Here is a 20,870-nt window from a genome sequence, read left to right as displayed (position 1 = left end):
TGATATGCTTTATCAGGCAATTTCATTTTTTTATAGGTCTAAGTTTCCCTTGTGTTTAAAAATCAGCCTTTGGTGCCTTCTTGGCTGAACATCAGCATTTTCCCTCCCCTCAGTACTCACGCAGTGGAATTATGAAATAATTCACAGTGGAGAATTTTTACCTTCAGTTTTTACATAAAAAATACTGTTAAAATTACACACTGACCACTTTTTGGGTAAGGTTTGATTTTGTGAGCAGATTTGAGTTTTTAGTTATTTTTTTCCCCCTTAAAATGTAATGTATTGGAATGTCTCCAAATTAACAATTAATCTTGATTTTTACTCTCTAGTTCCTTTCTTACCATTTCCCTGGCTGCAGTTTTAATTCATGATTAAAACAGGGAGATGAGTAAAATTCATTTTTTTAAGTGGACATCAGTCTCCTGTGTCTGTCTCTGGAACTGGGACACAGCCATGGAACCTGAACTGGGAGCAGCTGATGGCAAACCTCGCCTTTATTTCAGTGGGACAAAACTCATCTGGGAAAAGCAGGAGGAAAACTCTCCTGTCCTCGTGGTGGTGAAAGACACCAAGATCCCTGTGTGGATATTGTTGGAAAAACCAGTGTTGTGACTATTGGGGGGGTTTCTGGCTGTTTTGACTATGTGCATCCAGGATAAAGGATCAAAGGTGGGTTTGCAAGGGAGTGGGGGCAATACATCCCTGCATTCAGGGAACAGTGGCTTTGGATGCCCGTGGAAGGGTGAGGAACGAGCAGTGACTTTTCACAGGGACATCTCCACGGGGTTAACACAGTTGGAGGGACTCCCACAGGGGCTGAGAGCTCTGTCCTGCCACCACCCCCCAGCCAGTGCCCTCTGGCCTCACTTGGAGTCTGTGAACTTCCCGCATCCTCACTGGACCTCCTGGAGTCTGGGAACCACAGAGCTCCCCATCCTTTCCTGGGTGAGTCTCAGCCACTGGTGTTTGCTCTGGGGTCTCCAGTAAATGGGAAGATTCTGGGTCAGAGATACAGGTCGAAGCCTCTGTGGCAAATTCACTCTGATCTAGACTTCTGTTCCAGCCAGCTCTGGTTTTACTCCTGAGCCCAGGGAGGTTGAGGCCATTTGAACAGTTTTGTGTTGGCTTTATCAGTATTTATTTCAGCCCTCATGACTTTCAGTCTGGGGAAACCAAGGACCCGGTCGTGCCACCCTGACACAGCACAGTCCAGCTGGGAGAGCCCTTCAGCCAGGCCTGCTGCTCCTCAGAACCTCGGCTGCCCACCGGGACTCGGGGAGGTGCAAAGAGTGCACCAGCCCGAGGGACTGCCCAGCTGCTGGGAGGAGCAGCAGGAATGGCAGGATGGATTGTGAGGTGGGGAGCCGAGTGCTGGGAACAGCTCGCAGTGTTTTCCTCAAGGCTCGGGTCCAGCTCTGCCCAAAGCCGCTGCTCCACCTCACGCCGTGTTCCCGCTGCTCCTGGAGCTCCATTAGCGCCGCTCGGAACAGGAAACCAACACATGTTCTGGTTTGATCTTTATTGATTTTTTTTTTTTTTTTTTTTACAAGTATAGAATCTCATTTAAATCAGCGATCGCGGCATCCAGCAATCTGCCTGCTCCTCCTCCCGGGGCAGGGGACACCAGTGTCTCCTCAGGAATGGGGCTCTCCTGGGTTCCCGTGACGCTCCAGGGAAACCAGTCCCTTCCCTGCCGGGAGGGGAGCGATGGGTGGGAGCTGCAGGAAGGCTTCTCCCACGGAAAGGCTGGGGTTGGAATCACTCCCGGCACACACAGCACGAGGCAGAGCCTCTGTGCCCGGCCGGGAGGGTGGACAGATCCGTTGGCGCGGAATAATCCCAGAATGCAGCATAACCTTGAGGACGGAATGGAGTGATTCGGAAATGGACTAAGGCAGATCATGACCGGGCTCGGAGCTGGAGAATCAAGCGGATTTACCAACTTCCAACGGAGTGGTTGCTGGAATGTTCACACACACGGCCCAGCCCCTCGGGCAGGGGGCCGTGCACGGATTCCTGAACGTCTCTTTGGTTGTCCAGCGGGTTCAACCCTCTTGCTTCTGTCTTGAGCCACATCTGGACAGGATCTGTCGACTTTCCACCCGCAAAACACACCAGCATTTTCCAGTAGTTGAAGTGTATTCCAGGACTATTGCCCCGGCATGGAATGAGTTAAAAAGGATCTTGTATTTATTTGATTTGAATCGTTCAAATTTTATTTTCCTCGTGGCTGACACGGACTGATTCACTTTTTTTCTTTTTTTTTTTTTCTAACTTTGAATACGATTAAGAGCTGACTAAAGATCTCAAACACTATATACTGAGAGTCACTATGGATGTTAAAGAAAACACCAGCACTAGCACCACAGCCCTGTATTCCAGACTTCCTGGTGCTTGGAAAACCCGCTGCCGTGGAGCAGGGCCTTGTTCACTCTGTGCTAGTGCTGCTCCCGAGCCACTACAGGGTTTTGCAGGGAAGCAAACAAGCTATAACGAAATATCCAGGCTACTACCGCGTCACAAAGCGCACTTGGCTCATCAACTCTGCCAAATGCCTCTTAGGCCTTTCCTTGGAGGACCCTAATAAACTGACTAAAAAAGGAGGGAGGCTTTATGGAAGGAATAAACTCATAAGGAGACCTGGTTCTGCTAAATGAGAGAGATGCAGATGGGAAATCCCCATAGAGAGAAATGCTTTGAAGGGAATCGTTGGCCTTGCAGGTTAGTGAGGTGAGAATTGAGGTTCTGCTGTATGGTAAAGAATCAAAGTTGGCTGTAGAAGAAGAAGGGAACGTCTCCAGTCTGGTTGTCTCAGAATAGCGCATCCCTTCTGTTGTGCTTCCTGTCTGCAGTCCCATTAAATTCCCCAGTAAGGCATCAGGGGTCTCCTCTCTCTCTCATAAACGTCTGGGATGATGCCGTAGGGCGTCTGTACCATTTTAACCGTCGTCTTCCCGAAGAGCTTCCTCTCGTAGTCTATCAGCTGCCTCCAGAAGCCCACGTTGGGCCGTATGACGGGGCGCCGGGACTTGACCCAGTTGTAGGCCTCGAAGAGGGAGACCTTGTGGTACTTCATGAGGAAGGCGATGCAGAGCGTGGCCGACCTGCTGACGCCGGCGGCGCAGTGCACCAGCGTGGCCCCGTGTTTCCGCGCCACGCTGTTGATCTTGTCGGCCACGCTGTCGAAGTACAGGGAGATGGGGGCGTTGGGCATGTCAGCCAAAGGCACTTTGACGTATTCGAACTGGGGCCAGTTGAAGTTGGGGATCTCGATGGTGGCATTGATGATGCAGGTGATGCCCCGGGAGAGCAGCAGGTGCCGGTTGGAGGCGACGCTGCCCCGGCTCAGGTACAGCGAGGGGGTGATTTGGGCGATGCCCCCCAGGGCACCTTCGGAAAGCATTCGTGGAGCCATCAGAGTTCTCGGTAAGGAGTTGTGGCTTCTGGAGGTCATGGAGGATCTTGGCACTCACGCTTCCATTATGGGAAGAGGTTCAACGGGATCTTCAGCCAAGGGAAGGATTGTCTGGCCTGGTGGTGGTGGTAGGACAGCGAGAGCTTCCTCTGCTTAGTCACTGCAAAACACAAGTGAGGCCACATGAGAGGGGCAGCCGTCCCTGAGCTGTGTCTGGGCAAGGGAACAGGAAACCCCAGCTTGCCCTGCTGTGGCCTGGCAGAGCTCCGTGGGGAACGTGGCTCTGGTTTCACAGTGCTCATCACCACTGGGCTCCCAGGCATCGCCTGGACAGAACAGCAACAAAAAATCTCCCAACCTAATTAGCCCCAATTACTCATTGAGGCTTTACCTGTGGGCCCAGACAGCATCTCACCCGGATCAGCACGTGGAGGATGAGCTACACCTTTTCCATGCTCAAACCCAGCAGCTTCACAGCTGGCCAGAGTCCAGAGGGATGGTGAGGAACAGCAGATGCCAGTAATTTACAGCACCCTGCCCTCTCCCCAGTGCCACCCTTCTCCTTTTTTAGGTGTACCAAAGGCCCCGCCAAAGCACATAAACAGAGGAAAGTCGCTCATTAGGAAAGGCGGTGAGTCACGTCCATCCCGATCACTCACCGGCTCTCATCGAAGCAGGGGAAGTGTGGAAAGAGTGACCTGGTTATGTCAGAAGCTGAGAGTAAAACCCAAGCAGAGGCTGGGACAGGGGAGGCTCTGCTGCTGCTTTAACGCCTCACTAATGCTTTGGAGAGAGACGAGTGCCCCAAAGGCTTGGGATCGCCCCGGGACAGCCCCTGCTCTGATTCCCCCTGCTCTTTTAGGGCCTTTCCAAAGCCAGTAGGGAAACTACAACCAAGGGGATGAGCCCTGGAGCATTAATAATTTGGCAGTCTGTGAGTTCTCCAGCTGCAGATGGGCCGTGGGAGAGGCTCTGGTCTGTGCAGGCTGGAGAGGCCCTGCCCTGCCCAGGGACCTCTGAGCCCACCCGTGTCACTGGCACTGCTGGAGAGGAGCTGGGGGATGCTCAGCACCTTGGGGCAGTCAGATTTGTCCCTCCAGCAGTTCACTCTAATTATGTTAGAGGGTCCTCAAAGGGCTGAGAGACCCCAGCTATGGCTTCCCCAGTGTCTGCCCACATCCCATGCTCTGGGAAGCACCAGCAGGACCCAGCAGTGGCTGCTCCAGCGGAGTTTTGGCTCTGTGGTGCAGGAACTTAATGAGCATAATGAGGCCTCTTCTGTGGCTCTTCCCTGCTGGCACCTACTTGAGCAGCTCCGGAAGCCGTGGGCCCAAAGAGCTGCAAGAGCTCCTGCCCCAACAAGGAGCAAGAGCTCCTTGTTGCTGCAGCTGTGAACACACATCTTCCCCCGTGGACACCCCAACACAGTCACCCAGCAGGAGCAGCAAGGAAAGGGGTGTTTTTGTAAAGGAATAAAGTCTTCTGAGCAAGGGAAATCCCTGCTCTCAAACAGCTTTTACTGACAACACAAAGGATTGGAGCACTTACGCTTGGTCACAACCTGTCCTGCTCCAAATCAGGGGTCGGTACCGGGATGTCGTGGGGTGCTGATGGGATGGCTCACAGAGTGTGTCCAGTGCTGACCTGGGGAGAGAAGAGAGCATGAATTTTACTGGGATCTGCACTGGACCTGATTTAGGTGGCTGTCCAAGAACTGGGGGGGAGGATCACTGTTCCCTGCTGGTCGTGGGGCAGACAGAGGCCTTGGGAGGGCACTTGCTGCCGACACTGTAATGTCACCAATTCCTGCCAACACAGCACTCACAGTCATGGCAGGCCCAGAGGAACCTGAGCCTGGCACAAAAATCATGGCTCAGAAAAATATTAAATAGTTTAAGTAATTAATTTGCTCTAATGTCTCCTTTAGCATCTGCCCAGGTGCTAAATTCCAGACACACCTCTGCATCCTTCTGATGGTGTCCAAAGCCACCTGGTGGGGAGCTCCTGCTCCTGTTCCCTGAGGCACTGCTGGAAGTACGGGGTGAACAGGAAGGGGCAGAGCTGGTGCCAGAGCCACAGCATTCCACTCCTGGAAAGTGGAGGATGGGGCAACATCGCCTTTTCATTCTGCCAGACCAGAAGCACCACAAGCCCCCAGAGTGGAGGTGAAGCAGCTGGGAGATGCTGCTGGACCCCAGCAGAGCGAGAGCAGCGCCTGCCCCAAACCAGCTCTGTGCAAGGCAGACCCTCCAGCTGCTCCCAGGGGCACCCGGAGCACTCCAAGGGTAGTTTGGGAAGGGCTTTGCTGCTTTCCATACAGTGCTTCCTGTTAGCAGGCAGCAACTTATCCAGATATTTGCATGTGACAGGCTGGGCTTGCTCTGCAAACTCTGGGGCCACCAGGCTGGCACCAAACGCCCGCGTGCCACCCACTCCCAGCACCACCACCCACTCCTGGCACCGCCGGCACGGCCCCTTGAAGCCCATCCAGTCCCACCCCCTGCCATGGGCAGGGACACCTTCCACTAGCCCAGGTTGCTCCAAGCCCCATCCAACCTGGCCTTGGACGCTTCCAGGGATGGGGCAGCCACAGCTTCCCCGTGCAACCTGTTCCATGCCAGTTATCTCCCCAGGGCTCCGGATGGCTGACAGCAGCAGCACGGCTTCTGCTCGATGCTGAGCAGCTCTTGGCCAGAGTGAGTGAATGCTTTGGAGAGGAGCTCATTTTTTAGGCGAGATAAGGCTGCTGTGCTCCCAGCACACGTGCCTGGTGGCTCAGGATGCTGCCCAGACACCGGGGGAAGGCCACCAAGGGAGAGGGGCAGGTGCCAGTGTCCCTTCCCGCATTCCACGGCGCTCGCAGCGGGAGCTGCCTGGGATGCCACTGACTGAGATGTGCTGTCTCAGGCATGTGACAGAGCCACGCTCCTGCCCACACACACCAGGCTGAGCAGCTGCTGGCGTGCAGGGAGCTGGGAATGAAAAGGGCCTCGTCTGCCTGAGCTGGCAGCGGCTCCTGCTGGGTGCGGCGCCTTCGGCTGAGACCGGGAGCTCCCACCAGGCTGTGTGAGCCTTCATCTGGCCCCAAAGCTGCACCCCCTGCCTGGCCCCAGCTCAGACAAAGCCTTGCCCAAAGCCTGCTGTTTTGCTCCCACAAAACTCCATTTGCCTTTCTCAGCACACCCATGTTATCCCGCTGCAATCCAACGCTGTTGCTCTTCATGCAGCAGTCCCCGTCATTGTGCTAAAGCAGAGAGAGAGAGAGGAGTGAAAAGCCTCTTCCCAGCTGTTGTTGGGTGCAAAAAAAAAAGAGGAAAATATCTGAAGATCAAATAAGGGACACAGACAGCCCAGCCCTGGCTGTGCCACCTGCAGTACCTGGGGAGGCCAGTGGCACAACAGGCTCCTGGCACGGGAAGAGGCACCGGCTGCCTCCTTCAGCCTCTGCTGCAGGAGCTGCACCAGCACAGCCAGGCTGGACCATCTCATGTGCAGTACAGACCCCACATCGTCTCCCATGTTCCCTGGTTGGAGCTTCTGAGTGGTGGCACAGGCTGGGGGGTCACACCAGCACCCTCGGGGTGCTGGGGCCTGTCCCGGCTGCCTTGTCACCACAGGTGCTCCCCAGCACCAGGCAGGGCATCCGAGGGTTGGGATCCAGAACTGTCCCTGAAGCAGCACTGGAAGTACCTTCCAAAGGAGCTGGAATGTGATTGTGGTTTCCTGCAAAGGGCTGAAATTCCCAGATGGTGCAGTGTGGTCCTTTGGGAAAAGACTGGCTGGTGATGGGCTGGTAGCAACCAGGTGTTCCCACCGTCATAGCCTTGTTTGCTGAGCTGACTCCAACCAACGAAATAATTAATCTTGTAACAGCCCTGACCCCCAGCAAATCCCTCTCCAGACTCTGCCTTGGTCTTGCTCATGCAGACAGAACAGCCAGTGCCACGTGCTGACCCAGCCAGGGAGGGCTGGGACCCCTCCAGGGTGGCAGGAGGTCCCTGGGGACCCTGGTGCTGCAGGGGCAGGACCGGTGCAGCCTCTTCCCTCCCCGGCAGCCTGGTGGGTTCTGCCATTGCCCTCATCTGCATAATCAGGGGTGGGGGAAGCGAGTGGGTAATTACAGCCTGGAGAACAGTCTGCTCTTCAAAGCCTCCAGGTCCTTTCCCAGAGCTCCTGGCCACCACCATCCTCAGGTGCAGGATTACGGAGAGGGGACACTTTTCCAGCACCCACCATGTCCAGGATCTCATCCTGCATCCCCTGGCTCTGCTCAGCTCCACGGCTCAGGTGGGTCTGGCTGCTCCTGTCGGGCTCTGCGTGTTCTGCTGTACCTGGAGGCTGAGCTCTGTGGTTCACCTGTCCCAGGAGAAGGGGCAGGTGCTTTGTCCGTGGCAGCTGCTCCCATGGAAGGCAGGCTGTATCCCACCCGGGCTGGATTTCCTGCTCCTCTCCATCAAGGGGGTTTCCAAAGCCATACAGCAATGCCTTGGTTTGTGCTTTGGTGGTGCAGCCCCTCGGAAAAGTTGCTGCTGGCAATGCTCCTGGCTCTGCTCTTCCAAATCTTGCAACAGCTGGAGTTTGTTTCTCTTTGCTTTCATTCCTGAGAATGCAGTTCTGCTAACAAAGGCTGAAATTCCCATGGGAAAGCGCTGCTGGTTCCTGAACCTCCTGAGAAAGGCTTGAAAACACCTCTGGAAGCTCAAAAGACAGAGGCACACGGGGTGATGTGAGTTAAACACTGTGATCTCCAGGACAGGAGGGAGAGCTGGTCGGGCTCTAGACAATGAGTTGGCAAGTCTGAGCTTCTGCCTTCTTATTCTGGTGCTGCTGGATGGTTTGCTCTGATTTGGGGGATTTTTTTTTTTTTTTAGTTTTCTTTTCTTTTTAAAGTGCCTCTGTGGCTTGTCCCTGAGGGACTTTACAAAGCCCTGCAGTTTGTGTCGGGTTCTGTGTCAGTAACACAACAATGGAGCTGGTACCTGGCACAGGTGGAAGCTTCTCCAGACTCCTGTCCCCCTGGACTGTAGGTTTAGGGTGAGGGGAGGCTCAGGGGGCTGGTGGGCCCTGCTCTACTGGTGGAGCAGAGACACTGAAGCCCCTGGTTTTATTCCCAGAGCATCATCTGGGATTCGAAGCAGGTTTGTGGGCTGGGTGTGTGAAATGTCAGTACTGAGGCAAACCTTCTCCCCCCTCCCAGGAGAGGAAAAGTTATTCATTTTGGAGATGACAAATGCTCTCTAATCCTGCAGTAAAGAGAAGAGTCAATATCGCAGGCGCTGAATGAACGAGCCTGCCCAGGGCTCTTCCCAGCCAGGCTGAACAGCAAATTGCTTCAGAAATGGTCCTGGAGAGTGGCATTTCAAATACATTTCAGCAGAGAGCACAAACTGCAGCCATTCTCGGGTCAGGGCTTGCTTGTGCAGAGTCCAAGGGAGGCTGAAGCAGAGCCGGGAGGGGAGAGGACGTGTGGGAGCCGCCGGCTCCTCGCTCCTCTTCCCGGCCCTCCTGCAGCCCTTTGCTCTGCCGGGTCCTTGCTCTCCTTCCTTGGGCTGTGGTGGATGCGCTCCCGGAGCCATTTCAGGCTCCTCTCGGAGCGCAGGTCAGAGCCAGCGGCACATCCTCGCCATGAAGGGATGAGTGGTTTGGGTTTGGAATGCAAAAGGAGGAAGGGGAGCAGGCGGGGACGGCGGGATGGTCTGGGCTGAGACAGAGGATGCCGCGACCGACCCCTGATCGATTGTGCTCGCAGCCCGCGCTGGCCTCTCGGCGAGCGCAGGATGGGAGCTGTCAGATGTTAAATCAAGATAATAATCTGTCTGCCCGGAGCTCTGAGCAGGCCTGGCTGCTTGGGCAGCTCCCAGCACAGCCGGGTTCCCCGCGCTTGCCAGAACACACCAGTAACTTCCCAGAGGATTCGTGGAAGAAAGGGAATCGTGCCCAGAACGCACCACAAGACACTCCTCACACAGCCCCCCGCAGTCCCGGGGAGCTCGAGGACCTGCTCGTTGCTCAACGACCCCGGATCAAGCACATTTAGTCCCCAAGCACAGTCTTGCCTCCCCCACACGCCTGGAGTCTGGGCTGCTCCCATGACCCGAGCCAGCTCCCCGGGCTGGTGATCCCTGAGGAGCCTGTCCCAGCCTGCTGCCACTGCCTTCCGAGGGGTGACAGCCGACACTCCCGTGGCACGGCTCGGCTCCCTCCCACCGGCACCACTGGGGTGCCCTGGGAGAGGCCAGGGCTTGGCAACCTCACCCGCTGCCTCCCGCATCTGCTCACCAGCCGTGCTCTGCCCTCTGCCAGCCAAAGCCTCACTCCCTGACAACCCCGGCACCAACACAGCAGGAAAAATGGGCGGTGAGGTTTTTGGAAGGCTCCATCCAAGGATGATGCCACTGGGCCCGCTGGGCAGGGCCCATGGCTGCCAGGCAGGGCGGCAGCTCCACTGACTCCGGATTCCCACTGTCACCGTCTCCCTGGCGAGGCGGCGGATCTGCCCACGGGCACGCTGTGATCCTGCCACACAGCCACCCCCTCCGTGCTGCTCTGGAGTGGGAACAGGCAGGGCTGCTTCCTCTCCACTCGGCAGCTGGATCCTGCCAGCTGCCAGCCAAACCTCTGGCCAAAGGGAGAGCTCCCGGCCACAGGGACGGAGCGAGACGGGGAGCGGGCGCAACCTGGAGCAAGCTGGTATTTATAAAATCCTTGCTCTGCTCTGAGGACAAGCCTCCCTCGGCAAGCAGCGAGAGGATTCGATGCAAGAAAAACAAACCATCCTCCTTTTTAAAGCCACGTTTGCTCTTTCAGAGCCATGGGCTCCTGCACACCCTGCTCTGCAAGCCAGTCCCTTGGAGAGCACAGCGGGGGCACGGGGCTCGCCCAGGACAGACCAGGAGTGTGGCCACCTGCATCTTGCTTAAAAATTCTGGGTGGGTGAACCAATCACTTTAAAAACCAGAATTAAGCCTTGAGAAGAAGGCACAAATGGGACCCAACAGTTGTGGGCAGCATCAGCTCCATACTCGGCTGAACACCCAGGGCTGTTTTCCAGCCCCGATTGTCTGCTGTGAAGCACCACAGATCATTTCAGCGCCAGCTGATGGCATCTGGATTGCATGCGGAGTTTGGGAAAGCTCCCCTGCTCCATCCCCTGCTCCCTGTGTCCAAGTGTGACCCGGGGGGGACGTGGATGGGGAGGAGAGGGGCACACTCAGGGAGCAGACCCACGCCTGGCTCCAGCTCCCGGGGTGCTGCAAGATGGAGCCTTGTTTTTTCCGGAGCCGTGCCCTGCGCAGTCACAGCTGACAGGAGGGACACAATCTCTTCCCTGTTAGCCGAACAAAACACAGGGACCTGGTGTGTTTGCTCGTGTGTGACCCTGCCGGGCCCAGGGCTGTGCCTGCTGCTGCTGTGGCCGGGCTCTGCCCCAGCCCACCCCAAACCCCATCAAATTGAAGGCAGCTGCAAATTCACTGCAACGTGTCCTGGAAACGGTCAGGTGCTTCCATGCTGGTGCTCGCCCGGGCCTTTTCCAGGGGCAGTGCCAACTGGTGCACGCTCTGAACAGCCCAACTTCTCATGGGGGTCCCAAAGCCTGGTACCCTGATAAACCTGACGGTGACACAACCCTCACTGGAGGAATTCCTGCTGGGCAGAGGCTGCCCATGCTTTCCCCACGCTTCCCAAGGCCAGGCAGGAGCTGGGCACAGGGCAGTGCAGCTGAAGGGAGGACAGCAGGATGTGCCCACAGCAGCTGTAAGGAATGAGGTCACCTCTGAGCACACCGATGGGGTTGTACAGGGTAACAGGAAGAGAGGCCAGTTTTAATCAGCTGGGGGAAAATCAAGTTTACAAGAGGCAGCGATTGCTTCCCGTGCAAGCAGCACGGGGCCAGCACCCCACACCTCCCAGGAGGTCATTCCAGCTGCTCCAGGCTTGGGGGAATGGATTTTTTAGGGACACTGTGTAAATCCACATTTCCTCCATGAAGGACTCTCCCCTCCCTGAGCTGCTGCTCGGCCTCCTCCAAAGGGAAGGATCCACAACCACCCCCCTCTGTGGGGTGGGATGGTGGAAACAGGGACAATTAAAGTCTCATCAGTCCAGACACCCCAACCCACCCTGCTGTGGTGAGCATGGCAGCACCTGTTGCTCCTTCCTGATGGGAAACTCAAATTTGCCTGATTATTACTATTTTATATTATTTTTAAAGCAGGGAGTAGCCACAGAGCTGAGCCCACAAGCTGCCTGCACTAGAGGTGCCCCAGGAAGTGTGGGCAATGTATCTGCCTCCAGTTCTCCAGCTTTATTCCCAAGCATTCAAGGAGCTGGGACTGCTGTTCAGAGATTCCTCAGCTGTTTCCAAATGCCAGAGCCCTCTCTGCTACATGCTCACACTTCCCTTTGTGTTATGGTTGCTCAGAGTATCTTTTTGGAAGTGATAAATGGGGGGGGTGTGGTGAGGGTTGTGTGCCCGGAGAGGAGGGGCTGGGAGAAGCTCCCGTGCCTGGTTTGAGGCATTACCCCACCTTCTAGGGAAAGCCACCCTGGAAGGAAGGTGGTAGCAGGAAGCCTGGAAGGCTTCTCTGGTGAACAGCCTCGTGTAAACAGCTCTGGTGGGGCCAGTGTGTGGTGAGTGGGAGAGAAGCTGCTCCTGGTACCCACTGCCATGCCCAGGTGCCTTCTCCCTTCTCCTCATTCCCAACCTCTTTTTGCATGCCCAGATGTGCAGGTGGCTGCTTCCCCGGGACAAAGCTGGTACCGACTCTCAGAGTAGAGGTCTGAGACTTTCTTGAGCAGGCTCTGCATCCCTTTCCTCCCTCCCATGACGTCTGGCTCAGACAGAAGGTTTCCCCCACACCCTGTGCATTTCTAGCACTAGAGCAGCATGAGCTCTCTGCCTTTCCAGCTCCAAGATTCCAGTTGGGATCAGGTATTGAATTAAGCCATGCAAATTTCCATCTTGCCCTGACCAACACACGGAAGCAGTGCCAAAGCCCAGAGCAGACCCTGCAGCGCAGCAAAGGCTCAGATCAAATCCCTGAGAGTTCACCTTTGTTCCTGGAGGAAACTGGAATGTCCGTGCCCGTGCCCAGGACCCAGGCGAGCCCTCGGGGGCAGGAGGGACAGGCAGAGCTGCACGTTCACACCTTCCAGGCATAAATCGATTAAAACCTGCTGCATTAGTGCTCCCCTGACGTTCAGCAGGGTCACATCAGCCAAGTCATGGCAGCAGATCTCTGCCAGTGAGGAGCAGCACGTGCCCCCAGAATTAGGGACCCTTCTTTCTCATTCCTTGGGAACCAGAGTGCCACAGAGCTCATCCCAACCACCGGAACGAAGCACACACCAAGGTTTACAGCGAGGCCCGGGGGAGGAATCCACTCCCTGCCAGAGCAGGGACGGCCGATCTGGTGTATCATCAGGGAAAACTGTTTTGTCAGTGCTAATCCTCCACCATTCCTGTGGCAGGGGCATTAGGGATAAACCGAACTTGCAACATGATATTAGGGCATCTGCCAACACTCAAACCTCCAGAATAAAAGGCTCATTTGCTGCCCAGTCGAACAGGTTATAATCCTGCCCCATCTCCCTACAGCCAAATGCCACTCATTGATTACTGGTGTTGCTCAAAGCAGCTGCTCCGGAGCTGAGTCAAGGGCCACGCACACAACCCGTCTGGATGAGAGGCCGGGCAGCCGCAGGCACGAGCCGGGTTTGGTGGCACCAGCGTGCCCTGAGAGCAGGGGGTGCCCAGGGCAGGAGCCAGGGAGGGGTCCTAAGAGGGGAGTGCCAAGAGCAGGATCCAGCGATGGGTGCTGAGAGGGAAGAGCCCAGGGCAGGATCCAGGGATGGGTGCCGACCTGGAGGTGCCCAGGGCAGGATCCAAGGATGGATGCTGAGAGGGAAGTGCCCAGGGCAGGAGGCAGGGACGGGTGCCCCTCTCCGGCAGAGCCCGCGGTGGGGCTGGGGCTGGTTCCACGTCGAGGAACCACCCGAGCTCTGCCCGGGCTGCTCTGGTGCAGCTCCGAGGTGACACCCCGCTCGCTCGCCGGGCTTACCCGGGGTTTGAGCACCGGCCGCCGGGTTCTTGCCGCGCCCCGCTCCTTCGGGCACCCCCGGCAGAGCCGCCGCTGCCCCGTCCCAGCGCGGCCCCGGCCGGGAGCGCAGCGGGGCCGCATCCGCGGGGCGCTGAGCGGGCACAGCCCCCGCACCGCCCGCTCCGGAGGGATGCGGGGGGCGGGATCCCCTCGGCCCGTCCCGCCCGTGCGGGCACAGCCGGGGGGCTCCGGGGGGCTCCGGGGGGCTCCGGCGGTCCCCCCGCAGGGCACCGCGAGCGGCCGGGGCGGGCTGGGGCAGCGCGGGGCGCTGGAAACGCGGCGGGGAACGGCGAAGAACGGCGGGGCCCCGCAGCCCGGCCACGCGGGGCCAGCCCGAGCCCCCTCCCCGTGCCCCGGCTCCCCCCTCCCGCCCCGGCCCGTCCCTACCATGGCTCCGGGCGGCGGCTCCGCGCTCCCTCGCGGCCGTGGCGGCGGCGGCGGGCCGGGACTTTTATCGTGCTCGGCCGGCTCCGTCTCGGCGGTGCCACCTGACCGCGGTGCCGGGGCCGCCCCCGCCCGCCGAGCCGCCGTTACCAGGCTACGGGGGGCGGCCCGGCCCGGCCCCCGGGCGGGGGCTCCGGGAGACCGGCCCCGCTTAAAGGCGCCGCCGCCGCCGGGGCCCCTGTGGGGAAGGGGCTGTGTGTGGGGCAGGGGGGCCCTCCGGGGATGGGGACGCGGCGGGGATACGACTGTGTGTGGGGACAAGTGGGGATCCCTGCAGGGATGGGACCGCGTGTGGGGACAAGTGGGGGGGCCCTGCTGGGGTGGAGACAAGTAAGGGTTCCAGTGGGGGCATAACGGGGTCCCCGTGGGGATGGGGACAAGTGTGGGTTCCAGTGGGGATGTGGCGTGGTTCCTGTGGGAATAAGACTTTGTTGACACGATGGAGTCCCTGTGGACAAGCAGGGGTCCCTGTGGGGACATAACAGGCGTCTTGTGGGGATAGGATGTGTCAAAGTCAATGAAGGGACAGTGTGGGGCCCCTCTGGGGCCATGAGAGGATCCCTGTGGACATGGGGATGTGGCAGGGTCCCACTGAGGACAGGGCAGCATGCAGGGATGTGGCAGGGCCCATGACATCCCCTGTTAGGGATGGGACATGTCACGTCCCTGTGGGAACCCTGCCAGCGCGTAGGGACAAATCCCTTGGCTCGGTGGGTGCCGGTGGGGAGGGGGTCAGCCCTAGGACAGAGAGAAGCCTGTTTTTTGTGACAGGGACATCCCAAGCCACAGCCACTGCTCCTCCCGACGCTGGGAGCAGGGTAAAGGAATGGGGGGTGGCCCGGGGGACCCTCACTCCCAGGGCTCCTCCTGGCACCGTGCTGGGGGCCAGGCTGGACCCTTGCTCATGTCAGAGTGGGCTCAGGTCCTTGGAGAGGGATGCCATAGGCTGGGATCGTTCTGGATGGATGCTGGGGGCTGGGGAATACGCATGGCAAAGGGGAGAGTATGGCTGGAAACTGGGGGGTGAAGGTGAAGGGTGTGCTCCCATCACCTCACCCCCATGGCAGGGACGGGACAAGGCTGGCACTGGGAGAGGAGGAGGAAGAGGAGGAGGAGGAGGAGGAGGAGGAGGGCAGCCTCCACCGTAACCCCGCAGCTGCTGGAGCGAAGCGTGGCCACCCCAGCCCGCTTTTGTCCGCTCTCCGGTTTTGCTGTCGCACGCTCAGACCGAAATAGCCAAAATCCCTAATAGGAAGCTTCCCCCAGCCCGAGCCCTCGGCTGGTATCTCGCTCGGGCAGGTTTCATGACTCAGCAGCCCAGATGGAGCCGTCCCTCACAGCCCTCAGCTCCAAATCTGTTTATTGCTCCAGAGGCTGTTTTTCCAAGAGCTTCACTGCTTTATAACAGCCAGCGCTCTCCCTTAAAACCCTGCCTCTCCAGCGAGGGCTCGCGTCACACTCAGCGCGGAGGTGGGCGAGGAACAAAAATAGACAAATTAAGAAAACCTCAAAAGGCCAAAAAATGAAAATGTGAGGGTTTTGGCTCTCCGAGCTCCAAGGTTTGCTTTGCCTCCGTGTTGCATCAGCTCTGCTCTTCCTCTGCTGCCTTCCTTGGAGCTGCACCATCTCGGGGGCAGAGAAGAATCCCCGGGTGATCACAAGTCTACGAGAAGCTGAGCGACAGCTGAGCCCCCTGGGGTGTCCCCCCAGAGCTGAGGTCGAGGCACTGTGCCCTTGGCTGGAGAGTGGAGCCCTGGCGGTGCAAACCTGGGGTGGTGTTGGCCACAGGCAGCACAGGGAACAATAAGGATGGATTTTGGGGTTGCAGCCTCTGGGGTTCCCTCCCCAAGTATCTAAACCCCTCATTCCCCCTCATCACTGTTGAATGAGAAATAGGCTCTTGCACAGCTCCAGTTCCTTGTCCTGGGTGGTTTTTAACTACTCACACAACTGCACAGGTGTGGGATAGGTGTGGGATAGAAGATGTGAATAGGGAAACTTGGGAGGCCTTTGACCCAGGGACACAGCAAAGACAGCAGGGAACAAAGCTAAAAGGGAATGTCAGCTCCTCCTCACACTGACCCCTGGGCAAGGGTTCACTCCTGGGAGCTGGGGGCACTCAGTGGTGGCTGGGGGCTGCTGGTGGCCCCCACCCCTCCTGCCAACAGTGTTGGCCAGGATGGATGTACAAGGGGCAGGTGGGACAGTGAGGGTTTGCTCCTGAGCACAGGGGAGGGGCTGGGCAGTGAGTGCTTTCTCAGGTACCTGCTCACTCTCTGCCCCGGTATGGGGGGACAGCAGGGCCTCTGTGGGACCCCCAGCCCTGAGAAGGCAGCCCGTGCTCCCACCAGGTACAGCCCAGGTCAGGTAGGGCAGCAGCAGCTCTTCTGTAAGGCACACATGGTGTTGTGGGCAGGTTTTCCCCCTTCCCATAGGAACTGTGCATCTATTGGAAAAGTTACCAAGACTGTGTGGGGACAAGATGCTTGAAGCAGGACCAGCCCCCCTTGATGGCACCCCATAGTGCTTTTGGGGGTGATGGTGTCGGAAGGGTCAGGACTTGACTCTGATCCTTGTGGGTCTCTTCCAGCTCGGGATATTCTGTGAATCTGTGAAACCCACCTTGCCCAGCCCAGCCTGGCAGATCCGCACCGTGCCGGGGTGAGCGCGGGTCCGTGGGTCCCGGGCACATTCCCGAAGGGAGCGCCCGACCACAGTCCATTAACTGGTCGTTAGGGCCATTACCTTAATCACCGGGTGTTCTCCTGCTCTGTATCAAGGTGTGCTCAGGGTCACGCAGGCTGAGTGGGGAGCAGGTGGCTGCCTCCTGCCTCCTGCACGGCCGTGGCAGTGCCTGGATCCGCCGCCACCCATCCATCCATCCATCCATCCTCTCCAGTTTCCATGGCTACACCAGAGTTTACTCTTCCCCGCCTTCCACCGCCTGCACGGGTGTGATGTAAAAAAAGGTCCTTATGTGAGGCAAAAAGCCCAGGGACTGGGACCTCCTGGTTTTTGGGAGCAACAACTCCATCCAGGGTGGTTAAACCACAGCGTGACAGGCGCTGAGTGTCCTGGCAGCACCCGCAGCCCACCTGAATGGCACCTTGGAGACCTTCAGGGGGGCTGTGGCATGATTTTGGGGCGCTGCCTTCCCCTCCTGGCCTCCCTGATGGCGGCAGGGACCCAAGGGAGGCGGGAGTGATCTCCTGGGGACAAATCCAGGCGCGGAGCCATCGGCCGCCTGGCGCTCAATGCGAGGTGACAGCGCGGAGCAGAGATCCCTGAGCTGCGGCTCCTTAATGGGAGAGAACAAACCCCGAGCTTGGGTCACCACGTGGGATTTCAGTGGCCAAATGTGGGTCAGCAGAGGCCTCGCCGGGGAGGCAGGAATGTCACAACACCGCAGGGATTTCACAGCACCACAAGGCAGTCACAGCACGGTAGGGGTTTGATCCCTTTCCAGGAGCACAGGCAGCAGAGGGGCAGCGTATCCCAGCCCATGGCCACATTCCCTGGGCAGGGGGATTTGGGCTGAGGGGCTCCTGGGATGTGGCCGAGGTGCAGTTGGCTGCGAGGGTGTGTGATCATTTCCAAATCCATGGGTGCTGTGATTCACAGGGCCAGCGGGTGAAGCGGGAAGCATTCCCATAGCCTGGGTGTGCTGCACCCGGCTGTGTTCGGCCATGGGGCAATCCTCGTGCCCTGCCCATGCATCCCAGGGTTCCTGCCTGCTCCTGGACACCTGGTCGGGCTGCCTGTGCCCCAAGGCTAGATTTCCCTCTGACAGGCTCTGGGTGACCCTGAACTCCACAGGATCACGGCTCCACTGCGTGTTTGTTGCATTGAAGAGGCCCCTCAGTAGCAGGGGTGCAGGGATGGTGCATTGTGCAGGGACCCCGTGGTATGGGCTGTGTTTCAGCAGCTCCCTCGGGGAGATGCTGGGCACAGAGGGTGCCTGGGTGCTGTTTGGCCTCGGGAGGGTGGGGTGAGTTCCATCGGGCACTCGCCCGCTGAGTCACGGGGCTGTGCAGCCAGAGCTGTGCCGTGTGTGCCTCCGGCCTGGCCCAGAGGGGATGCTCTGTGTCCTTCCCTGACCCCCTCCCCACACCCCGGGACAGACTCGGTGGCCAGGCTGGGCAGTGAGGGCTGGTGACTGACGTGGCCTGGCAGCTCAGCCTCCCCAAAGGCACTCGCTGCTCCTTCTGCCTCTCCCACCAAGGCTCCTCCCTCCCCCCCCATCCCAGCCTGCACATCACTGCCTGCCTCCTGGCCAGCTGAGCTGGGGGCTCACCCCATCCCAGATTCCCCAGACACCCCCTGGAAGCCCAGCCTGGAGGGTGCTCTGGCAGTGCCTGTCCCTCCAGCACTGCACAGGGTGCTCCGAGCTCCCGTCCCCATTTTATGGGAAGGGCTGGGGAGTGCTGGTGTCTGCAGATGCTGGTTCATAAAACATTGACTTTCCAGACAGGCTTTGCAGAAGAAATGAGATGCTGGTGATTGTATGGAGAGCTCAGGGAATCCCAGGGTGTGTTCCCTGGAGCAAAGGGTGATCCTTGCTCGGGGCTGTTGAGAGCCTGCAGTGGGGCAGAGACCCAAAACGCTGGACACCTGTGTGCTCCAAACTGCTGCTTGACCCCATCTCTGGGTTCCTCATGCTCTTCCCTACTCTGTCTCACCTGTTGGGTTCCCACACAGTCCTGACCCAGCGCTGCCGTGGAGTGACAACACACGGCTGGTGTGTGTGGGCTGGCTTGTGCTTCCCCTGTGGAAGCATGTTCGTCTCCATGGTGGGATGGGGGCACAGGGGGATGGGGGCTGCAGGCATTTGTGTGCATGAGGCTGCTGGTGGGTTTGCTCTCCGACACTCTCCATCAGCTGCAGTCACACGGAGCGCAGTGGGAACGCGTCTGCTTTTCCTGTGTCACTGTGAGTGCTTTCTCCACACTCACCGATAAATCCGTGCTGGTTTTTCCCGGCAGGTCACCGAGCCAGTTTGCTGGCAGGGCAGAGATCACCATGGGGCACTGCTGCGTGGTTTGGATTTTTCCCTTTCCCAGGACGGCAGCTCTGGGGTTTCTCCAACCACGGCTGGAAAGCCGCCGTTCCAGCGCGGTGTTTGTCTCCCAAGGAGGTGGTTTAGGTTTCACAGGCCCAACCTGATGGGAATTCGAGCAGGCACTAAAACTAGAGCTTCTCATGCCTTCGTTATCGGCGCTATCTGCTCCGCTGGGCAGCCGTGGGGAGCGCGGTGGGAGCTGGTGGGAGCCCGTGCTGTGCCATCCCGGCACGAGCCCCCGGGGATCTGCTCCAGGCAGCCCCCACCTCCCGGGCTGAGTCACCAGCAGGCCGAGAGCATTTGCTGCTGGTGTGACGGCAGCTGTAAGTCCCAAAAAATCCCCCAGCACTGATGCTTTAATGACAGGCGGGTAACACAGCCCCGAAGAAGACTCATCCCGCACATACCTCATTAGTGGTGACTAAGCCCGCACTGGGCTGGAGCAGCCACAGCCTTCCCACGTCACCCCAGCCCTGGTGTCACTAATTCTGCAGGTCCCGAGATCCCAAACCGCCCATCTCCTGCCAGTCCCCGGCCTTGTTCCATATTTAATCTTTCATGTTCACCTGAGTCTCTAATTAAGCTCAGCCGTGAGCCCATGGTGTGTAGTGAGGGCTTGGCGTTCCCCGAGTGCTCTGTGTGTGGGACCCACACAGCAGCCCACTGAAACAACCCCCAGCTGAAGGTTTTCCCTTTGTTTTCCCTTTCTTTTTAATTCCTCCCCCCTAAACTAGCACTAGGCAGGTGTGTAATGCTAACTCAAGGCAGGTATGAATCATAGAATCATAGAATCCCAGAACAGTTTGGGTTGTAAGGGACCTTAAAGCTCACCCAGTTCCAACCCCCTGCCATGGGCAGGGACACCTTCCACTAGAACAGGTGAGGTGAAGTGCCGGCCCATTAGCAGCAAAGCTCTTAAAAAAGGAATGTGTGGACTGTTTGGGGCTTTTTTCCTTTTTTTACAGTAAAGGCATAAATGGTCAGCTTGAGGTATTCGAAAAGAGCTTTTTCTTGTGTTCCTTTTCGCTGGCAGCAGCTGTCCAGGGAGCCTGTGTTGGGGTGAGGCAGGGCAGCATGGAAACCCCAGGTGCTGCTTCCCAAGCCAGCATCCAGAGGAGCCGGACAGTGTCAAGGGCTGGAGCAGCTGGAGTAGCCACCATCCTCCCCGACATCCCAGCTGGCTGCCTCGCCCTTAAGAGTCCCCCAGTCAAAAACACCCCCCGGCCTGGCAGTGAACGGGGCTCTGATCCCCCCGGGGGCTGCAGGGTTGGGCAGGGGGAGAGACGCGCATTGTAACTGGAGCAGCATATCCATGGCAACCCCAACTTTTCATCAGTGTTAATTACTTACACAGTGCCAGAGCTGCGCACGGCGCCTCCCAGATAGAGATACATCCCCCTTCCAAGCCTCTCTGAGTGACACCGAGGCGACAGCGAGCTCGGGGAGCCGGGTCTGGAACGCGGTGACGGAGACATTTTGTGAGGAGAGGAGCTGGGATTTAAAGGAGGGGCCGGAGAGGCAGCCAGGAGCTCAGGGCAGCTTTTCTCCCAAAAAAACACCTTCCTGGAGTGTTGGGAAATGGCCCCAGCCGATGTGACAAGCAGATCCGTACCCCAAATCCTGCTGTTGGGGTGTCTCTGGTGGCTGTGCCTCTGTGGGCTGTGTGGGGCCACGCGGTTGTGGGGCCGTGGCCGTGGTGAGGGCTGGCAGCAGGTCACACTCACAGGCCTGTTCGGGTCCCTTTGGGGCACAGGGATGTCACTGAGTGGGTGAGGATGTGGCTGATCCCGGGATGGTCCCAGCAGGTCCTGGAGTTTTTGACTCCTCTACGGCTTTTTGGTGCAACTCACGG

General features: G+C 58.3%; 1 protein-coding gene across 1 annotated transcript; it reads right to left on the bottom strand.

The window, feature by feature from the left end:
• Nucleotides 1-502: 502 nt before the first annotated feature.
• On the bottom strand, nucleotides 503-14,057 carry DUSP14 (dual specificity phosphatase 14). The gene is made up of 3 exons (XM_051809458.1): nucleotides 13,903-14,057; nucleotides 4,964-5,059; nucleotides 503-3,575 (listed from the first exon to the last, which is right to left on the bottom strand). Exon 3 carries the CDS (start codon nucleotides 3,452-3,454, stop codon nucleotides 2,858-2,860), a length of 597 nt encoding a protein of 198 aa, XP_051665418.1. The 5' UTR covers nucleotides 3,455-3,575; nucleotides 4,964-5,059; nucleotides 13,903-14,057; the 3' UTR covers nucleotides 503-2,857.
• Nucleotides 14,058-20,870: the final 6,813 nt, after the last annotated feature.

This window comes from Manacus candei, unplaced genomic scaffold (genome assembly GCF_025592945.1).
Source record: "Manacus candei isolate 608988 ecotype Guabito, Panama unplaced genomic scaffold, ASM2559294v1 h1tg000076l, whole genome shotgun sequence".
NCBI lineage: Eukaryota > Metazoa > Chordata > Aves > Passeriformes > Pipridae > Manacus > Manacus candei.
Note: the sequence above shows the minus strand (reverse complement) of the source record. Positions and strands in the feature narration are given on the sequence as shown.

Bases quoted from the DNA above. Each gene is read 5' to 3' on its own strand.
- DUSP14 (XM_051809458.1), bottom strand. From the start codon at position 3,454: ATGACCTCCAGAAGCCACAACTCCTTACCGAGAACTCTGATGGCTCCA.